The 25,692-nt window shown below is 42.5% G+C and overlaps 1 protein-coding gene across 5 annotated transcripts in view; it reads left to right on the top strand.

Annotated features, from left to right (window-relative positions):
* The first annotated feature begins 7,155 nt into the window (after positions 1–7,155).
* Positions 7,156–25,692, top strand: part of RNF8 (ring finger protein 8) — a 36,331-nt gene continuing 17,794 nt past the window's right edge. For 3 of the 5 annotated variants that reach the window (XM_046640196.1, XM_046640198.1, XM_046640197.1), the window contains exons 1-3: positions 7,259–7,447; positions 15,233–15,361; positions 24,451–25,194. In XM_046640196.1, coding sequence (XP_046496152.1) covers positions 7,337–7,447; positions 15,233–15,361; positions 24,451–25,194 — 984 coding nt within the window. In that variant the 5' untranslated portion in view covers positions 7,259–7,336. The other 2 variants (XM_046640200.1, XM_046640199.1) reach the window with 2 other exon arrangements.

The raw sequence follows: 25,692 nt of genomic DNA, 5'->3' as shown, positions 1-25,692 counted from the left end.
TCTGAAGTTGGGGCAATCTTGTGGGACTGAGCCCTTAACCTGTGGGGTCTGCACTAACTCCAGATAGTTAGTGTCAAAATTGAATTGTAGGACACCCAGTTGGTCTCTGGAGAGGTGGATAATTGGTTGGTGTGAAAAAAACCCCACACGTAATGGTGTCAGAAGTGTCGTGAGTAGAGTAGAAGAAACAAGAGTTGTTTTCTTCTAGGTTTCTCTGAGGGATTTTGTGTGTGTGTGTGAGGAAGATTAGCCCTGAGCTACCTACTGCCAGTCCTCCTCTTTTTGCTGAGGAAGACTGGCCCTGAGCTAACATCCATGCCCATCTTTCTCTACTTTATACATGGGACGCCTACCATGGCATGGCTTTTGCCAAGCGGTGCCATGTCTGCACCTGGGATCCGAACCGGCGAACCCTGGGCCGCCAAGAAGCAGAACGTGCGAACTTAACTGCTGCACCACTGGGCCGGCCGCTCTCTGAGAGTTTTTGCTACCTCTGCTACTGTGAAGCTCTCCACTGGGGCCTACTCTCAGGTGAAAGCTGTGAGAGAAAAGAGGAAAAAGTTTTGAGAAACTCACCCCATACAGATAGCTTCTTCAAGCTTTGACTCCTTTCCCTAATTTGCCTGCTTGTTTACTTTTCCGAGCTCTTAAGTAGTTATATTTTGTCCAGAATTTTCAGTTGTAATTAGTGGCAGAGAGAGGTTGCGGTGGGCTTACTCTGTGTTGTCTAGCACCAGACATCCTCCAAACGTTTTTGACCACAGCCTACAGTAAAAAAAAACATTTTACGTTGAGCCCAGTACAGACACACACACAAATATGAGCAACATTTCACAAAGAATACTTACCCTCACTATGTGTGATGGCCTCTGACCTGTTCTGTGGTATTCTGTTTTTTCAAAATGCTAGTAAAGATTCATTACTGAGAGTTAACCTGAGTTTGAAAAACACAACTCTAAACATTATGACTGAAATGGGAGAGTGAAGCCTGCTACTAGCTGAAATAAACTTAAGCACATTTCAACAAGTCCTGAATAATAAACACCGGAGCTGATAGTGCCATAAATTTGTGAGTCAAAAAAATGTTGATGAGAATGGCATTGTAACCTTGGATGGTAGAACTCAGGGTTCTCCACGTGAGAAACACTCCCGCTCTCCTCCCTTTCTGCAGCCCTGGACAAAGGTGAGTCGGTTTAGGGATCTTTGTGATTTTTATGGTCCCCAAATAGCCAACTCAGAGTGATATGATTCAATTGTAAGTCACCCCAAGCCTAATTTTATATTAGGCGCTTGATACCATGTATTACTTGCAAAATAAACAGCCTGAAGCGAACTCTGCAGTGAAAGGAAAACAAGGTGGTAATTATTGATGCCTGATTCCCACTGCCTTCTTTTCCTCCCTCTTGCCTGTCTGCTTCTTTCCTCCTTTCTCCTCCCCGTTCTTAATAAAATCAGATGGGTAATAAATATTTGAATGGATACTGGTCCTTGGTAAGTTAAAGGATGTGGATGCTTAAAGAAACAGCCAGGGCCCCAAACAAAAAGGAATGAGGTGGTTTCCTACAGTACTAATTTCAAGTACCTCCAAAACAACCACCTTAATTACTGATTACAGATAACCTTCAAAATATAATAAACTTGATGACTCATTATAAGTACTTCCAAAATATAATAAACTCAGAAATATCTTATAACTCTACACTTGAAACCCTACATTTACCTAAAATAGCACTTAATGCAAAAGCTGTCCAAAGCAGATGGTCCCGTTTTCCCTCTTCACCTGTTTCTGGTTTGCTAAAACATTGCTGTTTCAAAAATGAAAGACATCTCTTCCTGATTCCTTCAGCGTACAGTCTTACATTTGGGGGGTCTAGAGAAGAGATGGTGGTAGAACAAGGAGTGAGAGAAAAGGTAGAGTGAATGAGAATGCAGAGCCATCAGCCCCACCTCCTCGCCCCCACCACACACAGGCTGAATCACTCCACCTGGAATTTTACCTCCACCCAGTCACCCTGAATTCCTCCAAGTCTAGGGAACCCATCTGTGTACTCACTGCCCACCCCACTCCAAAGATGACAAATGCAGCAATCTGTTGAAAAGTTGGCTTGTGATCTCAAGGTTAGAGAGTACTTAGGGAGAAACACAGGACTTCACTTGAGATGCTACATCGAGACCCCTTTCTTCTCTGCTCAATCTTTTGAAAACATAGTGAAAAAGTTCCTCCTCACCCTAATTGAACCCCACACAAGGGAACCACACTTGAAATCAATTGGCAGAGCTGTGCCCCCAAAGTGGATCGACCCTTGCTCACAGAGGAAATTATTTGGTTTAGACATTTTTAAAAAACTCATCTTGCTTGGAGATGGGTAATAAAAGAGTCTAAAATTGATTGAAGGGGTTTCTGCTTTATAAATTCACCAATTTAAAGAGGGGAAAACATCTTGTTTTCTTTCTTTTTTTTTTTTTTTTTTGAGGAGATTAGCCCTGAGCTAACATCTGTGCCCATCTTCCTCTATTTTATATGTGGGACGCCTGCCACATCATGGCTTGATAAGCTGTGCGTAGGTCCACGCCAGTCAGAAACAGTGAACCCCGGGCCGCCAAAGAGGAGCACGCAAACTTAACCACTATGCCACTGGCCAGCCCCTCCAAACTGTTTTGATCATGCACTCTTAGCAACAAAACAAAGTCTGAGCATACAGCCCAATATATGCATGTTTATTTATTCATGTAAAGTCTATACATATCCTCTATGTTGTTCTTTTATGTACATATAAAATATTCACAAAAGTGGCCATTTTTAAAAGAATGGGATTAAAACCTAATTAGACATCCTGATATATTTGTTCCACAAGCAAACGGGTCATCTTGTATACTCCCTGGAGTATGGCCATTCCACCTTATAGACTACTGCTAGAGTCTAATGAGTGCAGCCTTTGGAGCTAGAGAGATCCAGGCTCAACAGCTCTGGCTTCAGTTCCTTGCACTGCCATTTACTAGTTGAGCTTCATTCATTCATTCATTCATTCATTCAATTAAAATGTCAGGAATACAATGGAAAACAAGACACACCCTCAAGAAGCTCATGGTAAGGAGACCTTGGGCCACCCAGTAGTCTCAGGTTCCTCATGGGTAAATGGGGATATCTTACAGGATGGTAGTGAGGATTAAATAAAATAATAAATGAAAAGCATATAATAAATATTTAAAAGTGGTGCCTACTAATTCATTGTAGGGCTATTTGTGATCTCAAAGGCTGGAAAGAACCAAATTGTCTATCAATAAGGGACTGGTTGAATAAAAAATGGTACATCTGCAGAAGGGAGTAATATACAGCTGTAAAGAGGAGAGAAGAATATACATATATATTGCTATGGCATAATATCCAGGATATATTGTTAAACAAAGCAAGCAAGATGCAGGAATGGGGGAGGGCTGAATAGGTGAGGCATGGGGGATTTTTTTAGGGCAATGAAATTATTCTCTATGATACTATAATGTGTGACACTATGCATTTTCCAAAACTCATAGAACTTTACATTAGAAAGAGTGAAACTTAATGTATATAAACTTTTAAAAATCACTTAGGAGGTCAGGGGATCCCAGATAGAATGCAGACTGAGATGAAAAGAATCTAACTGTATGAAACAACCCTTCTGAAGGGGGTGAGGGGAAAAGGTGCTGACCTAAGTAACTTTGGAAACAAGTGGAACTGTAAGACTAAAGGCAAAAGACCTGCACGTAAGTAGTGCACTCCAGTTGATAAAGTTGTTTCCCACAGGTGTGTGGGTTAACAATTTTGAAACGACTACACATGTATACTGGAAATGATGGTTAAGTAAATGGAAGGCAGATAGTGGGAGCCAGGTTTTTCATTTTTGGAATGGAAAGTTACAAATAAGCAAGGGGGGTGGTGACTAGAATGATCCAGGTGCCAGGTGGTAATGCATTAGAGTTGTAAGACATCTGTATGCACGTGTTTAGCTTACAGATTGAGATAAGAATGTATATGTACGTATACATGTGTTACTATATACATACATACAATATACGCATACATACATAGATATTCATAAATATGTGGACATAGAGGGGTTAGTATTCACACATATATTTACTTGCTCTGTCATCTGAGAGAGCCTAGAAGCAACAACATCCCAGTGGCAATCAGCACACCTAGTACGCAGATGTTGGTTTCTAATACCATTTTCTAATAGAAGGAACCAGGGCTCCTTGTAGAAAAGGCTGATTCTAGGCCTAGAGCATCTTGTGCCAGAAGGTAAGGAAGTGCTCAATAAAACACAAGGATGGGAGTATGTAAAAGGACATTGTAGCCAAAGTAGGAATAATTTGAGTAACAAAGTGGTTTTGGATTATAACCCAAAGTATAAAATAAGTACCCATGAGTCCATACTGATATAAATGATTCAATAAATAAATGGGGGAGAAGAGACAAATATCCTGTGCAGAAGAATTTCAAATAACTTATGTAGATTTCCTACCCTTAAGCAAGTGGAGCATAACTCCCCGTTCCTTAAGTGTGAGCCGTGCCTAGTGACTTCCTTCCAAAGAGTACAGTATGGAAAAGGAGAGAAAGAGTAACTGTACACTCCCTCAGCCAGGTGATCAAGATTAACATCAACAGTGATAATTCATGTTGCTAGCATGTACCCTTAATATGACAGGATGAGAATGGCATTTTACCTCTGTGGTCTTCCTCCCCCAAAATCTATAGCCCTAGTCTAATCATGAGAAAAACATCAGACATATCCCAATTGAGGGACATTCTACAAAATACCTGCCTAGTACTCCTCAAAACTTTCAAGGTCATCAAAAAACAAGGAAAGTCTGAGAAACTGTCACAGCCAGGAATATCCTAAGGAGACATGCCAACTACATGTCAGGATGGCCTCCAGGTGCCCTTGCTATTCCTGGGACAGGATAGAATGCTAAGGTGGGGTGCAGGCACCAACAGACAGGCATTCAAAGCTTAGGGAAGTGTCTGCTTGAGTGTGCAGATGTGGCTCCCCCCAATTTTCCTGACCCTCTGTGACATCACAGGCTGAAATTCTTGATCTAACAGTGCCACCCGGATAAAATGCTCCAGGTTGGAGTTGCAACCATGGTTAAGAAATTAGGTTGTGGGGCCGACCCCGTGGCCAAGTGGTTAAGTTCGCGTGCTCCGCTTTGGCGGCCCAGGGTTTTGCTGGTTCGGATCCTGGGCGCAGACATGGCACCGCTTGTCAGGCCACGTTGAGGTGGCGTCCCACATGCCACAACTAGAAGGACCCACAACTGAAAAAATATACAACTACGTGCTGGGGGCATTTGGGGATTAAAAAAAGCAGAAAAAAAAAAAGATTGGCAATAGTTGTTAGCTCAGGTGCCAATCTTTAAAACAAGAAAGAAAGAAATTAGGTTGTAAACAGCCTCGATTGGCATCCTACTCCACCATTTGTTACTTTGGAAGGATTACTAACCCTCTCTACACCTCTTTTCTCATCATCCCTAATGTAGGAATTATAATCATAACCACTATCATCATATTGTTTGTGAGGAGCAAATAAGATAAAGTATGTAGGCTGCTTGGCACTTAGCTCTTAATGAACATTAGCCATTTACTATTGCACTTCATATGATTCATTTAGTATATATATTTTCTCCTGACAGAATTTAAGAAAATTGTTAACCAGATATTGGAAAACCAAAAAGACAAAGGGGGCATTGAGTTATCACAGAGGTACTCACTACACGGAGCAGCTACCACACTGTACTGGCAAATCCAAAGGAAAGAGTTTGAGGTTTTTGTGGGGGTTTTGTTTTTTGTTTTTTTTGGTGAGGAAGTTTGGCCTTGAGCTAATATCTGTTGCCAATATTCCTCTTTTTGCTTGAGCAAGATTGTGGCTGAGCTCACCTCTGTGCTAATCTTCCTCTGCTTTATGTGGGAGGCCACCAGAACGTGGCTTGATGAGCGGTGCTAGGTCCACGCTTGGGATCAGGGTCTGTGAACCCCTGGCCAACCAAACAGAGTGTGTAAACTTAATCACTATGCCCATGGGTGGGCCCCATGTTTTGTTTTCAATTAACAGCTTTATTGAGGATAATTTACATATCATAAAATTCATCCACCGGAAGTGTATGTATGCTTCAATGACTTTTTAGTAAATGTATACAATTGTGCAGTCATCACCACATTCAGTTTTAGAATGTTTCTATCACCTCCCTAAATTCTCTCAAACCTATTTGCATTCAAACCCAGCTCCCACACCTAGCCCTAGGTAATTGTGCTTTCTGTCTCGATAGATTTGCCTAGTATATTATTTTTTTATTGAGTTCATAATAGTTTACATCGATGTGAGATTTCAGTTGTACATTATTTCTTGCCTGTCACCACATAAGTGCTCCCCTTCACCCCGTGTGCCCACCCCCCACCCCCCTTCTCCTGGTAACCACTGAACTGTTTTCTTTGTCCATGTGTAAGTTTATATTCCACATATGAGTGAAATCATCTGCTGTTTGTCTTTCTCAGTCTTTGCCTAGTATATTTAAAAAAAATTGTTAATAAAAGGAGGTCATGCAAAACAGATGCTATTTAGGAGGCCTAACAGATTTAAAAATTATCACAAGTTTAGGGGCCGGCCGTGGCCAGTGGTTAAGTTTGCGTGCTCCACTTTGGTGGCCCAGGGTTTCGCCGGTTGGGATCCTGACCCCGGACAGGGCACCGCTGGTTAAGCCATGCTGAGGCAGTGGCATCCCACATGCCACAACTAAAAGGACCCACAACTAAAATATGCAACTATGTACTGGGGGGATTTGGGAAGAAAAAGCAAAAAAAAAAAAAAAGATTGGCAACAGTTCTTAGCTCAGGTGCCAGTCTTTAAAAAAAAAAGTATCACAAGTTTAAAGTTGTTCAAAAGTTGGTCATAGTTTTAAATACCATGGAAATCATCATAAAGCAAAGTTTTTTCAAAAAGAGAAAGGTGAGAAGAGGTTCCAGGTTGGAGCGGCTAGGACTGGCCTGGTGTTTTTAGAGAAGGCGAGAAGGGTGTGACCGAAGAGTTAGAGAGGCTCGGGCGACCACGCCCCACCTGTGGCCAGATCCCCCTACACCTGCGACCCCGCCGCGGCCAGCCTCTCGCGCAGGCGCAGTGACTCGGCGTTCCGGCCTGGAGCGAGCCGGGCGCAGAGCCCCAGCGAGCGTTCGCATCGATCGCGAGCGCTTAGCGATTGCTTCTGTCTGTTGTTTAGGTATGGCGCCCGCGAGGAAGCGGAGAGGCGGCGGGAACCTGGGTCGTGGTCTCGCTCTGTGTTGACCGCGACCCTTGGCGAGTGGGCTATGGGGGAGCCCGGCTCCTTGGTTAGGGGAGACCGCGCGGGTGGCCGGATCTGGTGTTTGCGGCGGGTGGGGATGAACGCTGAGTGGCTGCTGTTGGAGGACGGAGACGAGGTGAGGGGGAGGGGTCCCCCCCGAGGCGAGGGAAGGGGGTTGGGGCCGGAGGGGCCAGCGCGTCGGCGGGAGGGGTGAATGGAGAGCGGAGAGGGAGCGGGAAAGAGGGGACAGAGGAGAGCGTGGGTCTTGCGGGGAGAGAAGGGAGGAAAGGTCCTGGTGCGAGCGGTTGGGGGGGTCTGAGGTGGGAGGCGTCTGGGGGGAAGCAAGGGCCGTGCGGGAGAAAAGATGGCCCCCTTGAGAGAGGCCTGGGCCTGCGGGGCGAGCGCGCCCGGGGCCGGGTTGCAGGAAGGAGCCTGGTAGAGGGGCAGAGCGAGAGGTGGGCGTCGAGGATGTGAGGAGCAGCCGGGGTTTCGAGGGGCAGGAGGCGGCTGGGTGGGAGGGGAGCGGGACAGCCCTGCTTGGGCCGCCCCGAGCCTGCGGTGTCCTCTGCGGACGGCGGAGCTGCCCCAACTTCCAGCGGGAGTCACGGCCGGCCCAGGGGCCGAGGGGCGGGGGAGCCGGAAGGACTGCCGAGAGCGTCAACTTTCTCGAGTTTATTTTGAAAACGATTGTGAGTTTTGGGTCACGTCCCAAACACTCGAACTTTAATGTAAAAACATCTCATCTTTTGCAACTCTCGAGGAAGATTGGTGCTTTGGGGTGGGCCACATTTGTTCTGTGAGTCTCGGTACTGGCTCCCGCCGAGTGGCACCCCCTGTGATGGATCCGGGGTAGGAATTCAGAAATATGAGTTCTCCTCTCCGGAGGCTGCTTATATTGTTTTCTAATGCGGTCGTAAGTGCAAAATACGTAAAAAAAAATTTTTTTAAGAGGAAAGCTGAAGCATGTTTCCAGTTGGGGGCCGCTAGGACTGGGGTGGTGGTTCTAGAGAGGGTGATGGAAGAGGAGGCACAGAATTAAGAGTGCAGTCAGCTTGAGAATGAGAGCTGGGTTAGGGACAGGCTTGTGGTGACTGAGAACCATTTGGGTTTTGGCAATAATTTGTATGAAAGATAAAAAAGTTTTTTGATCATTATGTGTTTAGTTAGGTTTGTTCTATAAACTATACAGTCTCAGTTCAGTCTCCCAGGTATGTATGGAGTACTGAGATTGTTTGGCGTACTGTAAGAGAGCCAAATAATAATGGCTTCTGCCCTCGAAGAGTTTGTCGCTTGAATGGGGAAAGAGGATTTTATACAGTGAAGCAATCTGAGAACATCCACGTAGGCCGAATGATCAAGTGCCAAGATGTGGATTACTTAGTGCTGTCCTAGAGCAGTGGTTCCTCAAGTCAGAGGAGAGTTTCAGGTCCAGCATTAAATGTTGCTAGGTGAGGGGGTTATCAAGGGTTGCTTCTGTGCTGTGATTTGAAGAACACTAGGAAAACACTTCTGCCCCCAAATCTCTCTTTTATCCAGGTATCATTGCTCAAAAGTCCACAGTGGGTGTTCATTCTTTTAGTGAAATAGCATTATGTCTAAACAAAAAGGTACATAGCTTAATTAAAAAATACTTTATTGCTAAAAAATGCTAACCATCATCTGAGCTGTCAGGGAGTTGTCATCTTTTTGCTGGCGGAGGGTCTTGCTTCGATATTGATGAGGGATCAGGGTGGTGGTTGCTGAAGGTTGGAATGGCTGTGGCGATTTCTTTTTCACTTTTAACAACTTTTTATTTTGAAATGATTTCAGACTTACAGAATGATTGCATGAAAAATACAAAGACCTACCAATGCTCTTTCTTTAGATTCCCCAGATGTGAGATTTTACCGTATTTGCTTTATCCTCTTTCTCTCTATATATTAAATTATATATGTAAATTTATTTTTTCCTTAACTATTTGAGAGTAAAACGCAGATATGATGCTCTTTTATGCCTGAATACTTGATTGGGTGTTTCCTAAAAGAAGGACATTCTCATATATAACAGTAGCACAATTATTAGGTCTGAAAAATAGCATTGATATAATCATACTGTCTAACCTAGAGACCTTATTCAGATATCAATTGTATCAGTACTGTCCTTTATAAGAAAGAGGAAGAAAATTAGTTTTCTGGTTCAGGGTCATTTAGCTGACAAGTCTCTTTAACTTTTAAAATTATTTTATTGAGGTCATAATGCTTTATAACATTGTATAATTTCAGGTGTATGTTATTGTGTATCAGTTTCTGTATACACTATGTTGTGCTCACTACCAAGAGTCTAACTTTTATCCATCACCATACATTTGAGAAGTTTCTTAAAATAAGACAACAGTGGGGGCTGGCCCCGTGGCCAAGTGGTTAAGTTTGTCCGCTCTGCTGCAGGCGGCCCAGTGTTTCGTTGGTTCGAATCCTGGGTGCGGACGTGGCACTGCTCATCAAACCACGCTGAGGCAGCATCCCACATGCCACAACTAGAGGGACCCACAATGAAGAATATACAACTATGTACTGGGGGGCTTTGGAGGGAAAAGGAAGAAAATAAAATCTTTAAAAAAAGAAAATAAGACAACAGTGAAGTTTCCCACATTCATTGACTCTTTCACGAATGATTTCTCTGTAGCATGTGATGATGCTGTTTCACTCACAGAATTTCTTTTATTTATTTATTTTTATTTTTTTAAAGATTAGCACCTAGATGGCAGTTTCTTCCAATATAAGGCTGTTTCGTCTACACTGAAAATCTGTTGCTTACTGTAGCCACCCACTTCATTATCTTAGCTATATTGTCCGGATAACTTGCTGTAGCTTCTCCATCAGCACTTGCTGCATTACCTTGCACTTTTATGTTATGGACACGGTTTCTTTCCTTAAACCTCACGAACCAACCTCTGCCAACTTCAGACTCTTCTTCTGCAGCTTCCTCACCTCTCTTCAGCCTTGAGAGAATTGAAGAGACTTAGCGCCTTACTCTGGATTAGGCTTTAGTTTAAGGGAATGTTGTGGCTGGTTTGATTTTCTATCCAGACTACTAAAACTTTCTGTGTATCAGCAGTAAGGCTGTTTGCCTTCTTACATTTGTGTGTTCACTACAGTAGCACTTTCTATTTCCTTGAACAACTTTTCCTTTGCATTCACAGCTTGGCACAAGAGGCCAAGCTTTCGGCCTGTCCTGGCTTTTGATATGTCTTCCTCACTACACTTAATCATTTCTGGCTCTTGATTTATAATGAGAGACATGGGATTCTTCCATTCACTGGAGCACTTAGAGGCCATTGTGGGGTTATTAATTGGTCTCATTTCAATATTGTTGTGTCTCGGGGAATAGGGAGGCCTAAGGAGAAGGAGAGAGACAGGGAACGGCTGTTTGGTGGAGCAGTCAGAAGACACACATTTGTTTATTTATTTATTTTTTAAGATTTTATTTTTCCTTTTTCTCCCCAAAGCCCCCTGGTACATAGTTGTGTATTTTTAGTTGTAGGTCCTTCTAGTTGTGGCACGTGGGATGCCACCTCAGCATGGCTTGATAAGCGAGCGGTACCATGTCCGTGCCCAGGATCTGAATTGGCAAAACCCTGGGCCACCGAAGCGGAGCACATGAACTTAACCACTCAGCCACGGGGCTGGCCCAGAACACACACATTTATTGATCAAGTTTGCCATCTTATATGGGTGCAGTTCGTGGTGCCCTCCAAACAATTACATTAGTAACATCAAAAATCACTGATTGTAGATCATCATAACAAATATAATAATAATGAGAAAGTTTGAAATATTGTGAGTTACCAAAATGTGAGACAGTGACATGAAGAGAGCAAATGCTGTTGGAAAAATGGCGCCAGTAGGCTTGCTCAACGCAGAGTTGCCACAGACCTTCAGTTTGTAAAAAACATGGTTATCTGTGAAGCACAATAAGACAAGGTATGCATGTACTTTATTTTGTATAGGTTGACATACAACCCTGTCAGCTACGTAGAGATCAAATGTTAACTCTTTCAGATTCAGTTGTTGTGGATTAATTTACTACTTTTGAATAGGTTAGTAATGCAAGGAATCTTGGTGGGGGTGGGGGACAGAAAGAATTAAAGCACCTTCAGCAAGGGCAAGAGGACTATAAAGTGTTCCTTGACGTCTTTTAAACTAGTGGATAATTTTGTGTGGTGGCGTGTCTCAGGGGAGAGACCGTATAAGCTAGAGTGAATGGTGAAGACATAGTAGAAAGACTGGCTTGCCTTGGAGCCCTGTGTGGAAGAGAGGCCTGCCAGGCCTGGCTGCCTGTGAAGGTGGGTCTTAGGAGTAGTTGGATTGTATGATGAGAGGCCTGAATCAAAGCCGGGAGATGAAGTCTTAGTTACTGTACTGGTCCTCAAACTGTGGTTCACAAGCTGGTAAGCACACAATTTTAGGAGGTGTGCTGATACCATTTAATTATAACAGCAGAGAAAGGTCAGTTTCTTGCCTTCCCAGTTGCCCTCACAGTCTCAAATAAAATTTCACAGATAAAGTAATAAAAGAAGGTTCATCTCATTTCACTGAAGGGAGTACTGTAGTAAATTGTCTGCTTGAATGTATGTCTTTAAACTACTTAAACCAAACCAAAGAGTTTGCTGGAAAAACAAGTTAAAGATTTATTTCAGATGAGCTAGTTTCCTGGCCCTGTAAGTATCTAGGTTTGGGAAAAGCCATAGTATCTTCATTTTTCCCTTTTTCTTCTCTTGTGTTTGGTTTTCATGAAACTTTCTGCCCTAAGAGGGTTGGACAAGGGAAAGGATGATTCTAGAACATTTGCCGGTCATCTGGGAAACAGTAGGAGTAGTGGCCAGGAGGAAGGGGATAGCACTATTGAAGGTGTGTAAGGACAAGATGATCTTGTAGACCCATAATATCAGTAAGCTCAAAGGCTTACACAACTGTTGTGAATAGAAACAGCCCAACATACGAGTTGGCAGTTTATTGGCACTCAGTTCCCATGGGAAATTTAGTTTTATGTTAAGAATGATGCTGGGATATCCCGATAAGCTCATTGTAGACTCTTTAACCATGGTGTACGAAGGTAAATTCTAGGACCAAACAGTGAAGGAAAGGATGAAAAAGAGTCCTTCCTTCCTTTCCTGGGTTTAGAGTCTGTAGGAGGCAATTTCAGAAAATGGCACTCATCTCCTTTTTCTGTAGTTCTTTCCCTAGGCTACTCAACAATGGCAATCTAGCTGTCTCCCCTCAAGTATTACAATGGAATATGAAATACTTCCTTTATTAGAAATAAAGCTACCTAAATGGAAATTCTTACTGAATATGGATGACATTTAAATCCTTAAATATTCCATTTTTAAAGGATATATGTATTAATTCAGAGGAACTTCTATAATTAATGGAATTTCTGGCAAACTGTCAAAGAACCGAAAAACTTCAGACTCAGGGTTTTGGTGGATGTGGTCACCACAACATTTTAAAGGGGAACAGTCAGATTGTAAGAGGTCCTTGCTTTTCCATAGTTTTCAGTGGTAATAACCGAGTTTCCAACTTCTGACCTAAATAAATACCCATCCTAGAATCTGGGAGGACTCATAAGCAAAATTTCTTTTTTCTTCTATTTATTCACAAATATTTACTGAGCACCGGGTACTGCTGGGTACAGAAATACAGTGTTACACAAGACAGATAAGGGCCCTGCTGATGAAATTCTAGTAAGTGTTCTCATAAGGGGGAGACAGAAATAAATAGGTAAAGCCAACAGGATAATTTTGGATTGTGGTAAATCCATGCTAATAACATGAAGGAATACAATGGCAGCGGGCTCAGGAGGGAGCAGGCAGCAGCTTTGTACCAGGTAATCAGAGTACGCCTCTGAGGAGCTGAAACTTGAAGGATGAGAAGGAGCCCATGCAAATGTCTGAGAGAACAGCGTTCTAAGCAGAGGGAAAAGGTGAAATGACTGTGACAGTGAATATTTCTGGTAGTGGTGAGTGCTTCTGACCATGGTATGAGATAAGACTAAGAGGTGAAGGGGGTTAGGACGTTCAGGGCCTTATAGGCTGTGGGAGGAAGTTTGGATCATTGGAGAATTTTAAAGAAAGAAGGGAAATGATCTGATTTAAAGTTTTTACATCACCACTCCAGCTGCTATGTGAAGAATAAAATTTAGGGGGGCTAGCGCATGAGCGAAAACAGTGTAACTGGAAGAAGCCAGGTTGCTTGGACTAAGGCAGTGGTCATGGAGATAGAAATGAACAGATTTAGGACATGCTGAATTACAGCCAGTAGAATTTACTGATTTGAATGTGAGATGAGGGACAGAAGAATCGAAGAGGGCTCCTGGGTTTTGGGCTAAGCAGGTGGTTGGATGGTAGTGTCGGTTACTGAGATGAGAGTTTGTGGGAGGCATCGATCAGGCGAAGGAGAGTCGTGGTGGTCTTTCAGGGACTGAGGAGGACAGGCATGATTCTGAAAGATTTTCAAAAGGAGCAAAGAAGGCAGCTTTTACAAAACCACATATCATTTGGCCTGATGTTCCCAGGTAAGGGTTGTGGTATGGGTCATCAAAGAGGTGGCTCATGCACCAAGAGAATAAGCAGGGACTTCTAAGATCTGGACCTCAGAAGAATTTCATTTCTGGCCTTGACAGGGTTATTATGAATTAGACTGGTCCATCAGGAAAGGATGATAGATATGAATTGAGGCTTCTTTGCAACCTTTTGCAGTGGCTCTCATACAGTCCTTGTGGATCTGATGGAAAATATGGACTCAATGCACAGACTTGGGTTGAATCACAACTGGTTGAAGGTGTACCCAGATTGTGTGGTAGAATGTTTACTAGGCTTTCCTGAGAGCTTTGCCTTTGGCTATGTCCTGTTTCAGTCTTTTATCTGTGTCTTGAATGAAGGTACAGAGGGCATCACATCAATTTGGTGGGTGATTCAAAGGCTAGAAGGGATATTGACTATGTCTGATGGCAGATTAAGAATTCAGAGAGGTTTGACAAGCTTGTGTGATAGGTTGAACTAACAAGATGAAATTTAATAGGAATCAATGTAAGTTCCTGCACTCAAATCCGGATTTACCAACTAGTCAAGTATAGGACAGAAGAGACATGACTTCGCATAGCAATTCTTTGGGGAGGGTTAGACCAAGAAATTTAATCATTCCTAAGCCTGAGTATACATTGGCAGTGTGACAGATCTGCTCTGAAAGCTAATGCAATTTATATGCTCCAGTGATAATATCTAGAACTGGGAAAGTGATACTTGGATTTCGCTGTGTAACAGAAATTAAGTTTATTTTTGTTAATATGGCATCCAGGAATAAAAATAAGCCAGGAGTCTCTTCACAGACCCATTAAAGTGTCAAAGAGTCAAACCTATGCCATGAGAGTTAGGTTGAGGTAACTGGCAGCATAGGGCCAAGAGAACAGAATAGCCAGTAGACACTTCATAGCTGTCATGTGGGAGGGGGCTTGGAGATTTTCTCATGGTGCCCAGGGCGGAGCCAGGGCCAGTGGATGGAATTTATAGGGAGAAAGGTGTCAAGTCGGAGCCATTAAAAAATTGGAGGGACTGTCTTGTATAGAGGCTGTAGTTCTTAGCAGTGTTTAAGACTAGTTGGTGGGGTGTGTAGAAAGAATTCCTCCATCTCATGACTTTTCAGAGTCCTACCAACCCTGATATTCTGTGATTAACTCCATTCAGCTGTCTCTTGTCACAGCTTCTTGCCTTTTTTACGTGATGGCTCCCATGGCAGCTGGAGGAGATAGCAGATGAACTGTTTGGGTTTCACAGGAATCCAGTTTCGTAAGTCAAGACGTGTATACTGCTAGTTGACAAGATTGTAAAGGACCTCCCTTTTCAGCACAATAGCTGATTGTGTCTCTTATATTGTTGTCTTCCTAGGTGACTGTAGGGCGAGGATTTGGTGTCACATACCAGCTGGTATCAAAAATCTGCCCTCTGATGATTTCCCGAAACCACTGTGTTTTGAAGCAGAATGCCGAGGGCCAGTGGACAATTATGGACAACAAGGTACAGGAATCCGTAGAAGCCTAATGACTTTTATTGAATTTTTGTTTATTTTTAAATTAGTTTTTTTTTGCATAGGCAATACATGGTACAAAATTAAAAGATTCAAAAGATATCTTCTCCCCTAGCCACCCAGTTGTCTTCTACAGAGACAACCACTTCTGTCTGTTGCCAGAGATTTGATTATGCCAAAATAATTTCTAATGACTTGAAGTTAGTTACTTTGAGGGAACGCCTGAATTGGAGCAGTAGGTTCTGCGCCAGAAACTGGACTAAGTTACTGGGGGAATTGGCCCTTTGTAAGTTGAAAGTCCAGAAACCTTGGGAACCTGAAGAAGATTCTGGAGTACATCTGTGGTTCAGGGCATGGGGAGGAGGGAGGAGCTCAGCTGACTGTACTTAGCGCCTTCCCTTCCCCACTCCTTTCAATCAGAGCAAACCACCTCCCCCCTTTTGTACCTATTTTACTATTGGTGTTCTTAGGAAGATCTTCTTTGAATAAAGGGTTTTTCTGCTTTAAAAAATTTGAAAACACTGGTCTAGTGTGAATACTAAGGGAGGTAAAATGGTGTATAAGGCCCAGCAATTAGGAAGTACGTAAAGTAGGGATGTGTAAGCACCCAGGAATACAGTGAACATATAGGCTATGAGGTGAGAGAAATTCTAATGTAGACAGTTAAGGATTAGAAAGTATAAAATGTCTTCAGACACCGTTTTACACTGCTCTGGTTGGAAGGATTTTAAAGAGGTCTGTTAGAAGGAAGAATATTAAAATGGTTCTGAGACCAATTCCAGCGTGTATGTGAGTGGTTTTCCCCCACACCACCAAGCAATGCTAGTGTCCTGCAGTTCAGCTCAATACTAACACTATCTACTGGAGATAGCAGCAGGTTCTGCAGGCTCAATCCCACAAGACCGCCCTCCACTTCAGATGCCGATTGCCAGTTGCAAGGCCAGATTAACACCTGTGCTTTTGAGCAACTGGCTGTAGATTAGAGGTTCCAAAGACACCTTCCTTGGACTTCATATGCCAGCCACAAGTCCGGGTTGTTACCTGTTCTTCTCACAAACTGGCTATAAATCAGAGGTTCCCATGACCTCTTCCCCCTTGGCTTCAGTTAATTAGCTAGAGCAACTCACAAAACTCTGGGAAACATTTACTTATGTTTAGCAGTTTATTATAAAAAGATATGATAAAGGGATACAGATGAACATCCAAATGAAGGAGATGCGTAGGGCAAGGTATGTGGGAAGGGACATGAAACTTTCATGCCCTGTCTGTGTGCACCACTCTCCCAGCACCTCCATGTATTCATCAACCCAGAAACTCTCTGAGCCTGTCCTTACCGGTTTTTGTGGAGGCTTCATTGCATAGCTGTGATTCAATAAGTCATTGGTCATTGATCATTGATAATCAGTTCAACCTCCAGCTCCTCTCCCCTCCCAGGAGGTTGACGAGTGGGACTGAAAGTTCCAGTTCTCTAATCACAGGGTGGGTCCCTTGGAAACCTGCCCCATCTATAGGTGATCTAGGGGCATTCCAAAAGTCACCTCATTAATGTAACAAAAGACTTTTCCTCTCTCACCACTTAGGAAAATCCAAGGGTTTTAGAAGCTCTGTCCTAGAAGTGGGGATGAAGACCAATTATATATTTATCATTCATAATGTTGCAGGTATCCTACAGGCCTACCCAGCGGCCTCATTCTGCATGCATATAACTGCTAGATTTAAGCTGTTGGAGAAAGTTCCTTCCTGCACGAGGATTAACTTGGGGTGGCACTGTGTTAAAGGAGAGGCTGTAAATGCTAAGTAAATTGATTCAGCACTCCTGGCAAGGCCTTATGAGTAGAAATGAAATTGGCACTGAGAAGGAGGCCTTAGAGATGATCTAGTTTAACCTTCTGGGGTCAGATGAATCTGAGGTCCAGAGAGAGAAACTGACTTGCCCAAGGCCAGTTTACATAACTGACTGGTTGAGTGGGTGAATGAGCCAGGGCTCAAACATAAATGGGTCTGTCTACTATGCCCTGTTGTCAAATACCAGTAAAGGACACAAGCAATTTGCCATACTGGCTGCATGATTTTTAAAAAAATTAGTTATATGTATTTAAGACATTGCTTCAAGGTTTTAAAGCCCCTGCAATAACTTATATCAGAACACCTTAGGGAAAGATGTTTTCCTCATCAGAGCTGGCTATCTGAGAAATGGGGTTACGATATTATAGAGGGGAGTTCTCTGCTTCTTCTTTCCTTGATTATGTGCAGTATGGATGTGCTTCATTTATGGGGCAGCAGATTTTGAGAGGTTGGGAACCCACCAGCTGACTGATTTTAGTATTCCTTGAACATCAGCCTCAAGGACACAGAGGGAGGCAGCCTGTGCCAGCAACAGATCATGGCTGTGCTCTCAGGCCACTCTCCACTGTTTGCTTTGTACCCTTTGTTCTAGGGCTGTTGTTGCCATGACACTCCTCTTTGAGGTCTCAGACCGATAATATAGAGGAAAATTAGGCTCCTGATTCTTCGAAGTCTTTTCTGTACACTCTATGTAAGCCACTTAGCTTTGATTCAGTTTGTGAGGCAACTCTGATTTTTGAGAGAAGCTGTGACTGGGGTGTTTTGATGTAGCAAGTATTTTTACAGTTAAACCACCCCCCCCGCCCCCGTTTTTTTCATTAACAGATGCTCTTTTTCTTTCTGGTTTCTTTCTGGCATGATGCCTTGGCAGCTGCTTTCTACTGATGAAGGATTTGAATTTCAGGTGCAGGATATTATTGTTATGGTCATATTTGAAGCCATTTGCCAAGTCTCTTTCAAGAGGTAGATATTTCTAATAATTTGAAACTCAGAAGTACATTCTCTCTTCATGAAGTGGTCTCCCTTATATGCTGGAATAGCCAGAACGTGAAAGCTTAAGTCCAGATACAAAAATTGCAACAAATGCAGTTTTGGCTTAAAATTGGCTTAAAAAAATAACCTTGGAGGACTGCTAACTCTGCACACAAAATATGAGGATGGTTGTAGCTGTGTAGATTTCAGTTCACTAAGAAGCTCTTCAGATGACTCATCCTATGTGTTGGTATCCAGCTCTTTCAGAAAATTGGTTATTTCAAAGTCACAATCTGAAATGCCTGTCTCCAGTTTGCTTGTCTCCAGTCCTAAAGGCTCAGGTGTATCGTCTGAACCTTTCTCATTCTTCTCCTCTTACTGTGTTGCTGTTCACCTGATACCTGCTGATTCCTCCCTTTATCCTTCCATAGGCTCTGGCATTTAAAGTCTCTGGCATGTTATACTCTGTGTAAACAGACCTTGCTGCTTGGGACAGTTTAGCTTCTGGTTTTTCAGCAGCTGAAGCAGTGGTTCTCAACTCTGTTTCCAGTTTTTGCCCTGATGCAGGGTATCTTAAGAAAATACTGATGGTGTCACATTAAAATTAAGAACTTTCGTTTGTCAAGAGACATCATGATATTAAAAGAGTGAAAGGCAAGCTCAGGGTAGAAGATATTTGCTACACACAACTGTTGAAGGACTTATACTTGGATATATACAGAACACCAAATCAATAAGAAAGATAACCCAGTTTTAAAAATAGGTGAGAGCCAGATACTTCACGAAAGACTGTATCCAAATGTTCAATATACGTGAAAAGTTGTTCAGTTTCACTGATGATCAGAGAAATGCAAATTAAAACCACAGTGGAATACCACTACACACCCACCAGAGTGGCTAAAATTAAATAATGATGATGCCAGGTGTTAGCAAGGATATGGAGCGAGTTAGTCTTTTGGTAGAAGTAAATTGTAAATTTGGTACAGCTATTTTGGAAAATTATTTGGCAATATTTATTAAAGTTGCACGTATATATACCTCATGACAATATTTTTACTCCCGGGGAGACAACCCAAATGTCCATCAATAGTGGAATGGGTAAATAAACTGGAATATTCTTATGGTGAAACACTATACTGTAATGAATTTGAGTGAACTATTACAATCATATTTTGCTTAATGCAAGGGATATGTTCTGAGAAATGCCTTGTTAGGCAATTTCATTGTTGTGCGAACAAGAGTGGTCTTACACAAACCTAGATGGTACAGCCTATTATACACCCAGGCTATATGGTACTAATCTGATGGGACCACCGTCCGTCATTGACCGAAACATTGTTATGCAGCACACGACTGTATATCCAACAACATGGATAAATCTCAGAAACATAATATTGAGTGAAAGAAGACAGACACAAAAGAATACACATTATATGTGCCATTTATATAGTGTTCAAAACCAGGCAAAACTAATGCGTGATGTTGAGCCAGGCTAGTAGTCACTGTATGGAGCAGGAAGGGGCTTAGTGGCTAAAAGGAGGCACAAGGGGACGTCCGGGTTGCTGATAATGTGGGTTTTTGTTGTTTTTTTTTTTTAACCTTGTGGTAGTTGCATTGAGATGTTCACTTTGTGATTATTCATCTGATTGTGCATTTTGATTTGTGCACTTTTATTTTTGTAATGTTTTAGTAAAGAATTTAAAAAAATATTAGCTTGTACACATCTATTAGAATTTCTAAAATAAAACAATACAAAGTGCAGTGAGCATGTAGGGTAACTGGAACTCTTAAACATGGCAAGTGAGAATACAAAATGGTATTGCCACTTTGAAGAATAGTTTGGGAGTTTCTTACTGTTAAGCAGTTAAACCCAATGATCCTATTTCTAGGTATTTACCATAAATTAATGAAAACACATGTTGTCACAGAAACTTGTCTGTGAATGGTTTATACTATAAATATAGTATATTTATTCATAGTCACCCAAAACTGGAAAAAACAACTAGAGAATGGATAAACAAACTGGTACACCCTTACCCTGGAATACTACTTGGCAATAAAAACATCAGACTGCTGTTAATGCAGCACCGTGGATGAATCTCAGAGTCGTCATCCTAAGTTAAAGAAGCCAGACTCAAAAAGGTATATACTGTATGATTCCATTTATACAACATTCTGGAAAAGGCAAACCTATGTAGGGCAGAGAACAGATGAATAGTCGCCTGGGAATGGGGGAAGGGTTGACTGTAAAGGGGCACTGTGTGTTGACACAGTTACTTACTGTATGTCTTTGTATATAAACCTGACTTTAAAAATCCTGATGCCTAGTCCCTATCTCAAACCAATTAACTCAGTCTGAGGGTGAGACTTAGCCACAGCTGTTTTAAACATTTACGTAAATCACCTGGAAAACTCCAAGAAAACATTGCCTCTTGGCTTTGAGTTTCCACTGTCCTCAACAACTGATTAAAAACGCTGGACAGATTGAGCATCAGGGGAAGTAATTAGTGTTTAAGAGGGTGTGGGTTATCCCACCTTTTCCCCAGTGATGGCTGAGAGACATCGGGCAGGCTTCTCTTTGGTTATCACTTTGCTGTTGACATGGTTCAAACTGGTGATTATGAAAACCAACATCAGGAAAGGCTTGAACAGAGTTTGATTTATTTAAACCACTGTATTTGAGATCATATCCTGGGCAGTGCCCAATTGTTCTTATATAGCCATGGTGTTTTCATCCTATTCTACAATCACCTTGTGAACAGACCTGACTCAGGGCTGTGGTCCAAATTATACCACTAGGTGTCACCAAGGGTGATGAATGGGTAAACATAGAGGGATCCAAGGATAAAATGTGATGGGAAAATTTTTTTTTTAAATTTTTATTGAGTTGATAGGTTACAATCTTGTGAAATTTCACTTGTACGTTATTGTTTGTCAGTCATGTTGTAGGTGCACCCCTTCACCCTTTATGCCCACCCCCCACCCCATTTTCCCCTGGTAGCCACTAATCTGTTCTCTTTGTCCACATGTTTAAATTCCTCATATGAGTGGAGTCATACAGAGATTGTTCTTCTCTAACTGGCTTATTTCACTTAACATAATTCCCTCAAGGTCCATCCATGTTATTGCAAATGGAATGATTTTGTTCTGTTTTACAGCTGAGTAGTGTTCCATTGTATATATGCACCACATCTTTATCCATCCATCTGTTGATGGGCACTTAGGTTGCTTCCATGTCTTGGCTATTGTAAATAATGCTGCAGTAAACATTGGGGTGCATAGGACTTTTGGAATCGCTGACTTCAGGCTCTTTGGATAGATACCCAGTAGTGGGATAGCTGGGTCATATGGTAGTTCTATTTTTAATTTTTTGAGGAATCTCCGTACTGTTTTCCATAGTGGCTGCACCAGTTTGCATTCCCACCAGCAGTGTATGAGGGTTCCTTTTTCTCCACAACCTCTCCAGCATTTGTTACTATTAGTTTTAGATATTTTTGTCATTCTAATGGGTGTAAGGTGCTATCTTAGTGTAGTTTTGATTTGCATTTCCCTGATGATCAGCGATGATGAGCATCTTTTCATATGCCTATTGGCCATCTGTATATCTTCTTTGGAGAAATGTCTGTTCGTGTCTCCAGCCCATTTTTTGATCGGGTTGTTTGATATTTTGTTGTTGAGTTGTGTGAGTTCTTTATATATTATGGATATTAAGCCTTTGTCAGATATATGACTTGCAAATATTTTTTCCCAGTTAGTGGGTTGTTTTTTTGTTTCAATCCTGTTTTCATTTGCCTTGAAGAAGCTCTTTAGTCTGATGAAGTCCCTGTGATGGGAAGATTTTGAGAGCTTATTTTCCAGACCTGAAAGGGCTCTTGGGGCCGGCCTGGTGGCGCAGCGGTTAAGTGCGCACATTCCACTTTGGCAGCCGGGGTTCCCTGCTTCGGATCCTGGGTGTGGACATGGCACCACTTAGCAAGCCATGCTGTGGTAGGCATCCCACATATAAAGTAGAGGAAGATGGGCATGGGTGTTAGCTCAGGGCCAGTCTTCCTCAGCAAAAAGAGGAGGATTGGCAGCAGTTAGCTCAGGGCTGATCTTCCTCAAAAAAATAAATAAATAAAATTTAAAAAATAAATAAAAAATAAAAGCGCTCTGAAGGAGGCAGGTTAATGCAGACCACCTAGTGGAGGGCTGCAATATGTCTTGAAAGTTTCCTCCATCTTTTTAGGGATTCCTTTTTCTCTCTAGCCTTGGGCTACTTCCGTAACCTGTATTTATTTAACCTTATGTTTGCCTTTGAGATTTTTCTTAAATGTCTATACCTTGGCATTAGGTGGCCTCCTGTGTCATAGTACTTTTGACACCTTTACCTACATATAATCCAAAATTGACTATTCTGCTAAAAAATTGTTCTCAAATAGATTCTTCTTGCCTCCATCCCCCTTTTTTGTTATTTCCCCACTTTTTCTTTCAGAAGTTAGCAGAACTGATCACTCCCCTTAGTTTCCCAGGCTGAATATGAATAGAAAGTTTGGGAGAAGGTTGGCCAGATAAGCCAGTTTGGCCCAAGGCAGTGGGTTAAAGCCTGTCTCTCTGTGTGTATCTGTGCTTGTCTTTTTCTCTCTCCCTGCCCATGCCAAATAGTATAAAACCAGACACAGGCCTAATACCAAACCACAGCTGAGATCCTACTCCCCTTCATCCTCTGTGCCCTGTGGTCAAGCCTCCTGTCCCTCACGTTTGGGTTGACCAGGTATTTTTTTCTGGCTGAAAGGTAGCTGTAGTTGCGAACATAAACATAAGTCTTAGTCCCAGTTCATATGTGAGTCTCATCTCTGGCCTGTCTCCCAAAGTTAAGTCCTTGATATGGATTAAAATGCCCACTTGTGTCTTTCAACTCTAAATCTCGATTTGTTTCGAGTCTATTTTAGAAGCCTTCATCCCCAATTAGCATCTCTTAGCTAATGCAGCTATACGTGATATCCCTTTGCATTTATAGGCTGTGCCGTGTAATCCCACATATCCTTATATGTGCCTTTATGCTTTCCTTTCCACGGTCAGTTGCTAAAAGTTGTTTTCATATCTTCTACTTTTGCACTCGGTATATTTACCTTGCAAGATGCTGAGCATAGAATTGAAGTGATTGTTGATAGATCAACTGAGCCAGAACATAATAATAGTAGTGAACACTTATATAATGCTTACCCTGTGCCAGGTGCTTTTCTCAGTGCTTTACGTATGTTATCTCATTAAACCCATACAGACACCATGAGAGAGAGACTGTTATTATCCTCTATTTTGTAGATATGGTAACTGGGGCATAGAGAGGTTAAGAAACTTACCCAAAGTCACACAGCTATTAAGTGTTGGAGCCAGATTACAAACATAGGCAGTCTGACTCCAGGGTCCATACTCTTCACCCCTATGCTAAGATTTAATTAAAATGGTAAAAGTAAATATTTATCAAGCATTTATTATATGTGAGTCCCTGTGCTAAGTGTTTACATGTATTATTCATTCCTCATGGGAACTATGAGGTAGGTACTGTACTATCCCTATTTTATAGACAAAACTGAGGCATAAAGAGGTGACGTAAATTGTCAAAGGCCATGCAGTTACTAAGCCCAACATGGAGCATTTGTGCTGTGCACCCAAATCTGTCTGAGTCCAGAACTCCTGCTCTTAACCACTGTGCTGTATTGCCCATGGACCTCTGGTGCTATTAATGGGGTCAGATCCTACCTGCTGTTTGACCCCAGTGCGGGATATTGCTCCTCTCTTTTTTGGTTTGTGTACTGGGAAGTGCTTTGCTCATTCATCAGTGTGTTCAGGGGCCACATCCAGAGACAGTGCTTGTGTGACTTTCCTGGCTAAGCCTACCTTTTGAACCTCTTCATTAGGTGCTGCTTCCTTCACTACCAGCAGTTTTTCAATCTTGGGCCATTGCCTCAGTTTAGGTCAATAGGAGCAATTCAATTTCAGTTTCTTTTAGTGCTACTGTATTTATTTGAGTAATTCATCCACCAGTGAAAAGGTGATTCTACCCGTTATACAGACAGTTCTCTGTGGAGGCATGAATGTGAAATATAGGTAAAAAGCCAAAGCACTGTTTGAAGACTGCTGTTTCTGAACCTTTCTTTTCTATTTGTTCTCAAGAGTTTTCCTTCTGAAAAGGCAGAAGGTTTTGCAGCAGCAGGAGAGAAATTCCATTAAGAGGAGGAAAATCATGAAGCTTATTTTGTCTTTCTTTCCCTTTCCCCAGAGTCTGAATGGTGTTTGGCTGAACAGAGAACGTCTAGAACCTTCAGAAGTCTGTTCTATCCATAAGGGAGACCACATCCAGCTTGGAGTGCCTCTGGAAAATAAGGAGAATGCAGAGTTTGAATATGAAGTTATTGAAGAAGATTGGGAAAGGATATATCCTTGTCTTGCCCCAAAGAATGACCACATCATAGGAAAAAATAAGGGCCTGAGAACTAAAAGGAAATTTAGTTTGGATGAATTAGAGGGTCTTGGAGCTGAAGGGCCCTCAAATTTGAAATGCAAAATAAGTAAAGTGTCTTGTGAACCTGGTCAACCAGTGAAGTCATCTGGGAAAAGTGAAGTAGCCAGTCACCCCCCTGAATATTTGGATCCTAAGTTGACTTCTCTTGAGCCGAGTGAGAAGACCACAGGGGCTCATGTTTCCCCTGGCCCCGTAGAAGTCGTAGAGCTTCAGCAAAAGAAGCAGAAAAAAACCTCAAACCCTTCAGCGTCTCAGAGCAGCTTAGACCTGTTTAGGGTGACCATGTCCAGGATTCTGAAGCTGAAAACACAAATGCAGGAAAAACAGGTAGCTGTTCTGAATGTGAAAAAGCAGACCCAAGAAGGGAACTCAAAGATGATTGTGAAAATGGAGCAGGAACTCCAGGATTTACAGTCCCAGCTATGTGCGGAGCAGGCCCAGCAGCAGGCCCGAGTGGAGCAGCTAGAGAAGACTTTCCAGGAGGAGGAACAGCATCTCCAGGTACCACACAGGAGGGAAAGACAAGACTGCCCCTCAGAGGGGTGGGCAGGCCCTTTGTGAGCCTCTGGCCAGAGCGCTCTGTTTCCGGATCAGTGACCCAATACTGAGCACCAGGGACAGGAGATGGAATGGGAACAGAAAACTGTGAGATGAGAGAACGGGGTCAAGTCAAGGATTAAGGCTTCAGCATGATGATCAGCTCAAGAGCTAGAATAGAGTTGGGGTGCGAAGATGGGGTATAAGGTGGCAGAGCCAGCTGGGATGTAGCTGATCTCGGGATGTAAAGCTGAGGCATCTCAGAACCGAGGTAAATTCAGAGAGGTTGGATGAAGGTCAGGGTGCCACAAAACACAGCATACTCTAATTAAACCAAGAATTGTCCTTGTGAGTTATCTTTCTTTGCTTTGTGGTCCAAGGCAAATCAATTAGATCCAAGGCAGGTCGGGGTCAGCTGGTTGCTCGGCCCTTGTACCTGGCAACTTGTTAGCTGTGATGGTT

This window comes from Equus quagga, chromosome 15 (assembly GCF_021613505.1).
Source record: "Equus quagga isolate Etosha38 chromosome 15, UCLA_HA_Equagga_1.0, whole genome shotgun sequence".
Classification (NCBI taxonomy): Eukaryota; Metazoa; Chordata; class Mammalia; order Perissodactyla; family Equidae; genus Equus; species Equus quagga.
Note: the sequence above shows the minus strand (reverse complement) of the source record. Positions and strands in the feature narration are given on the sequence as shown.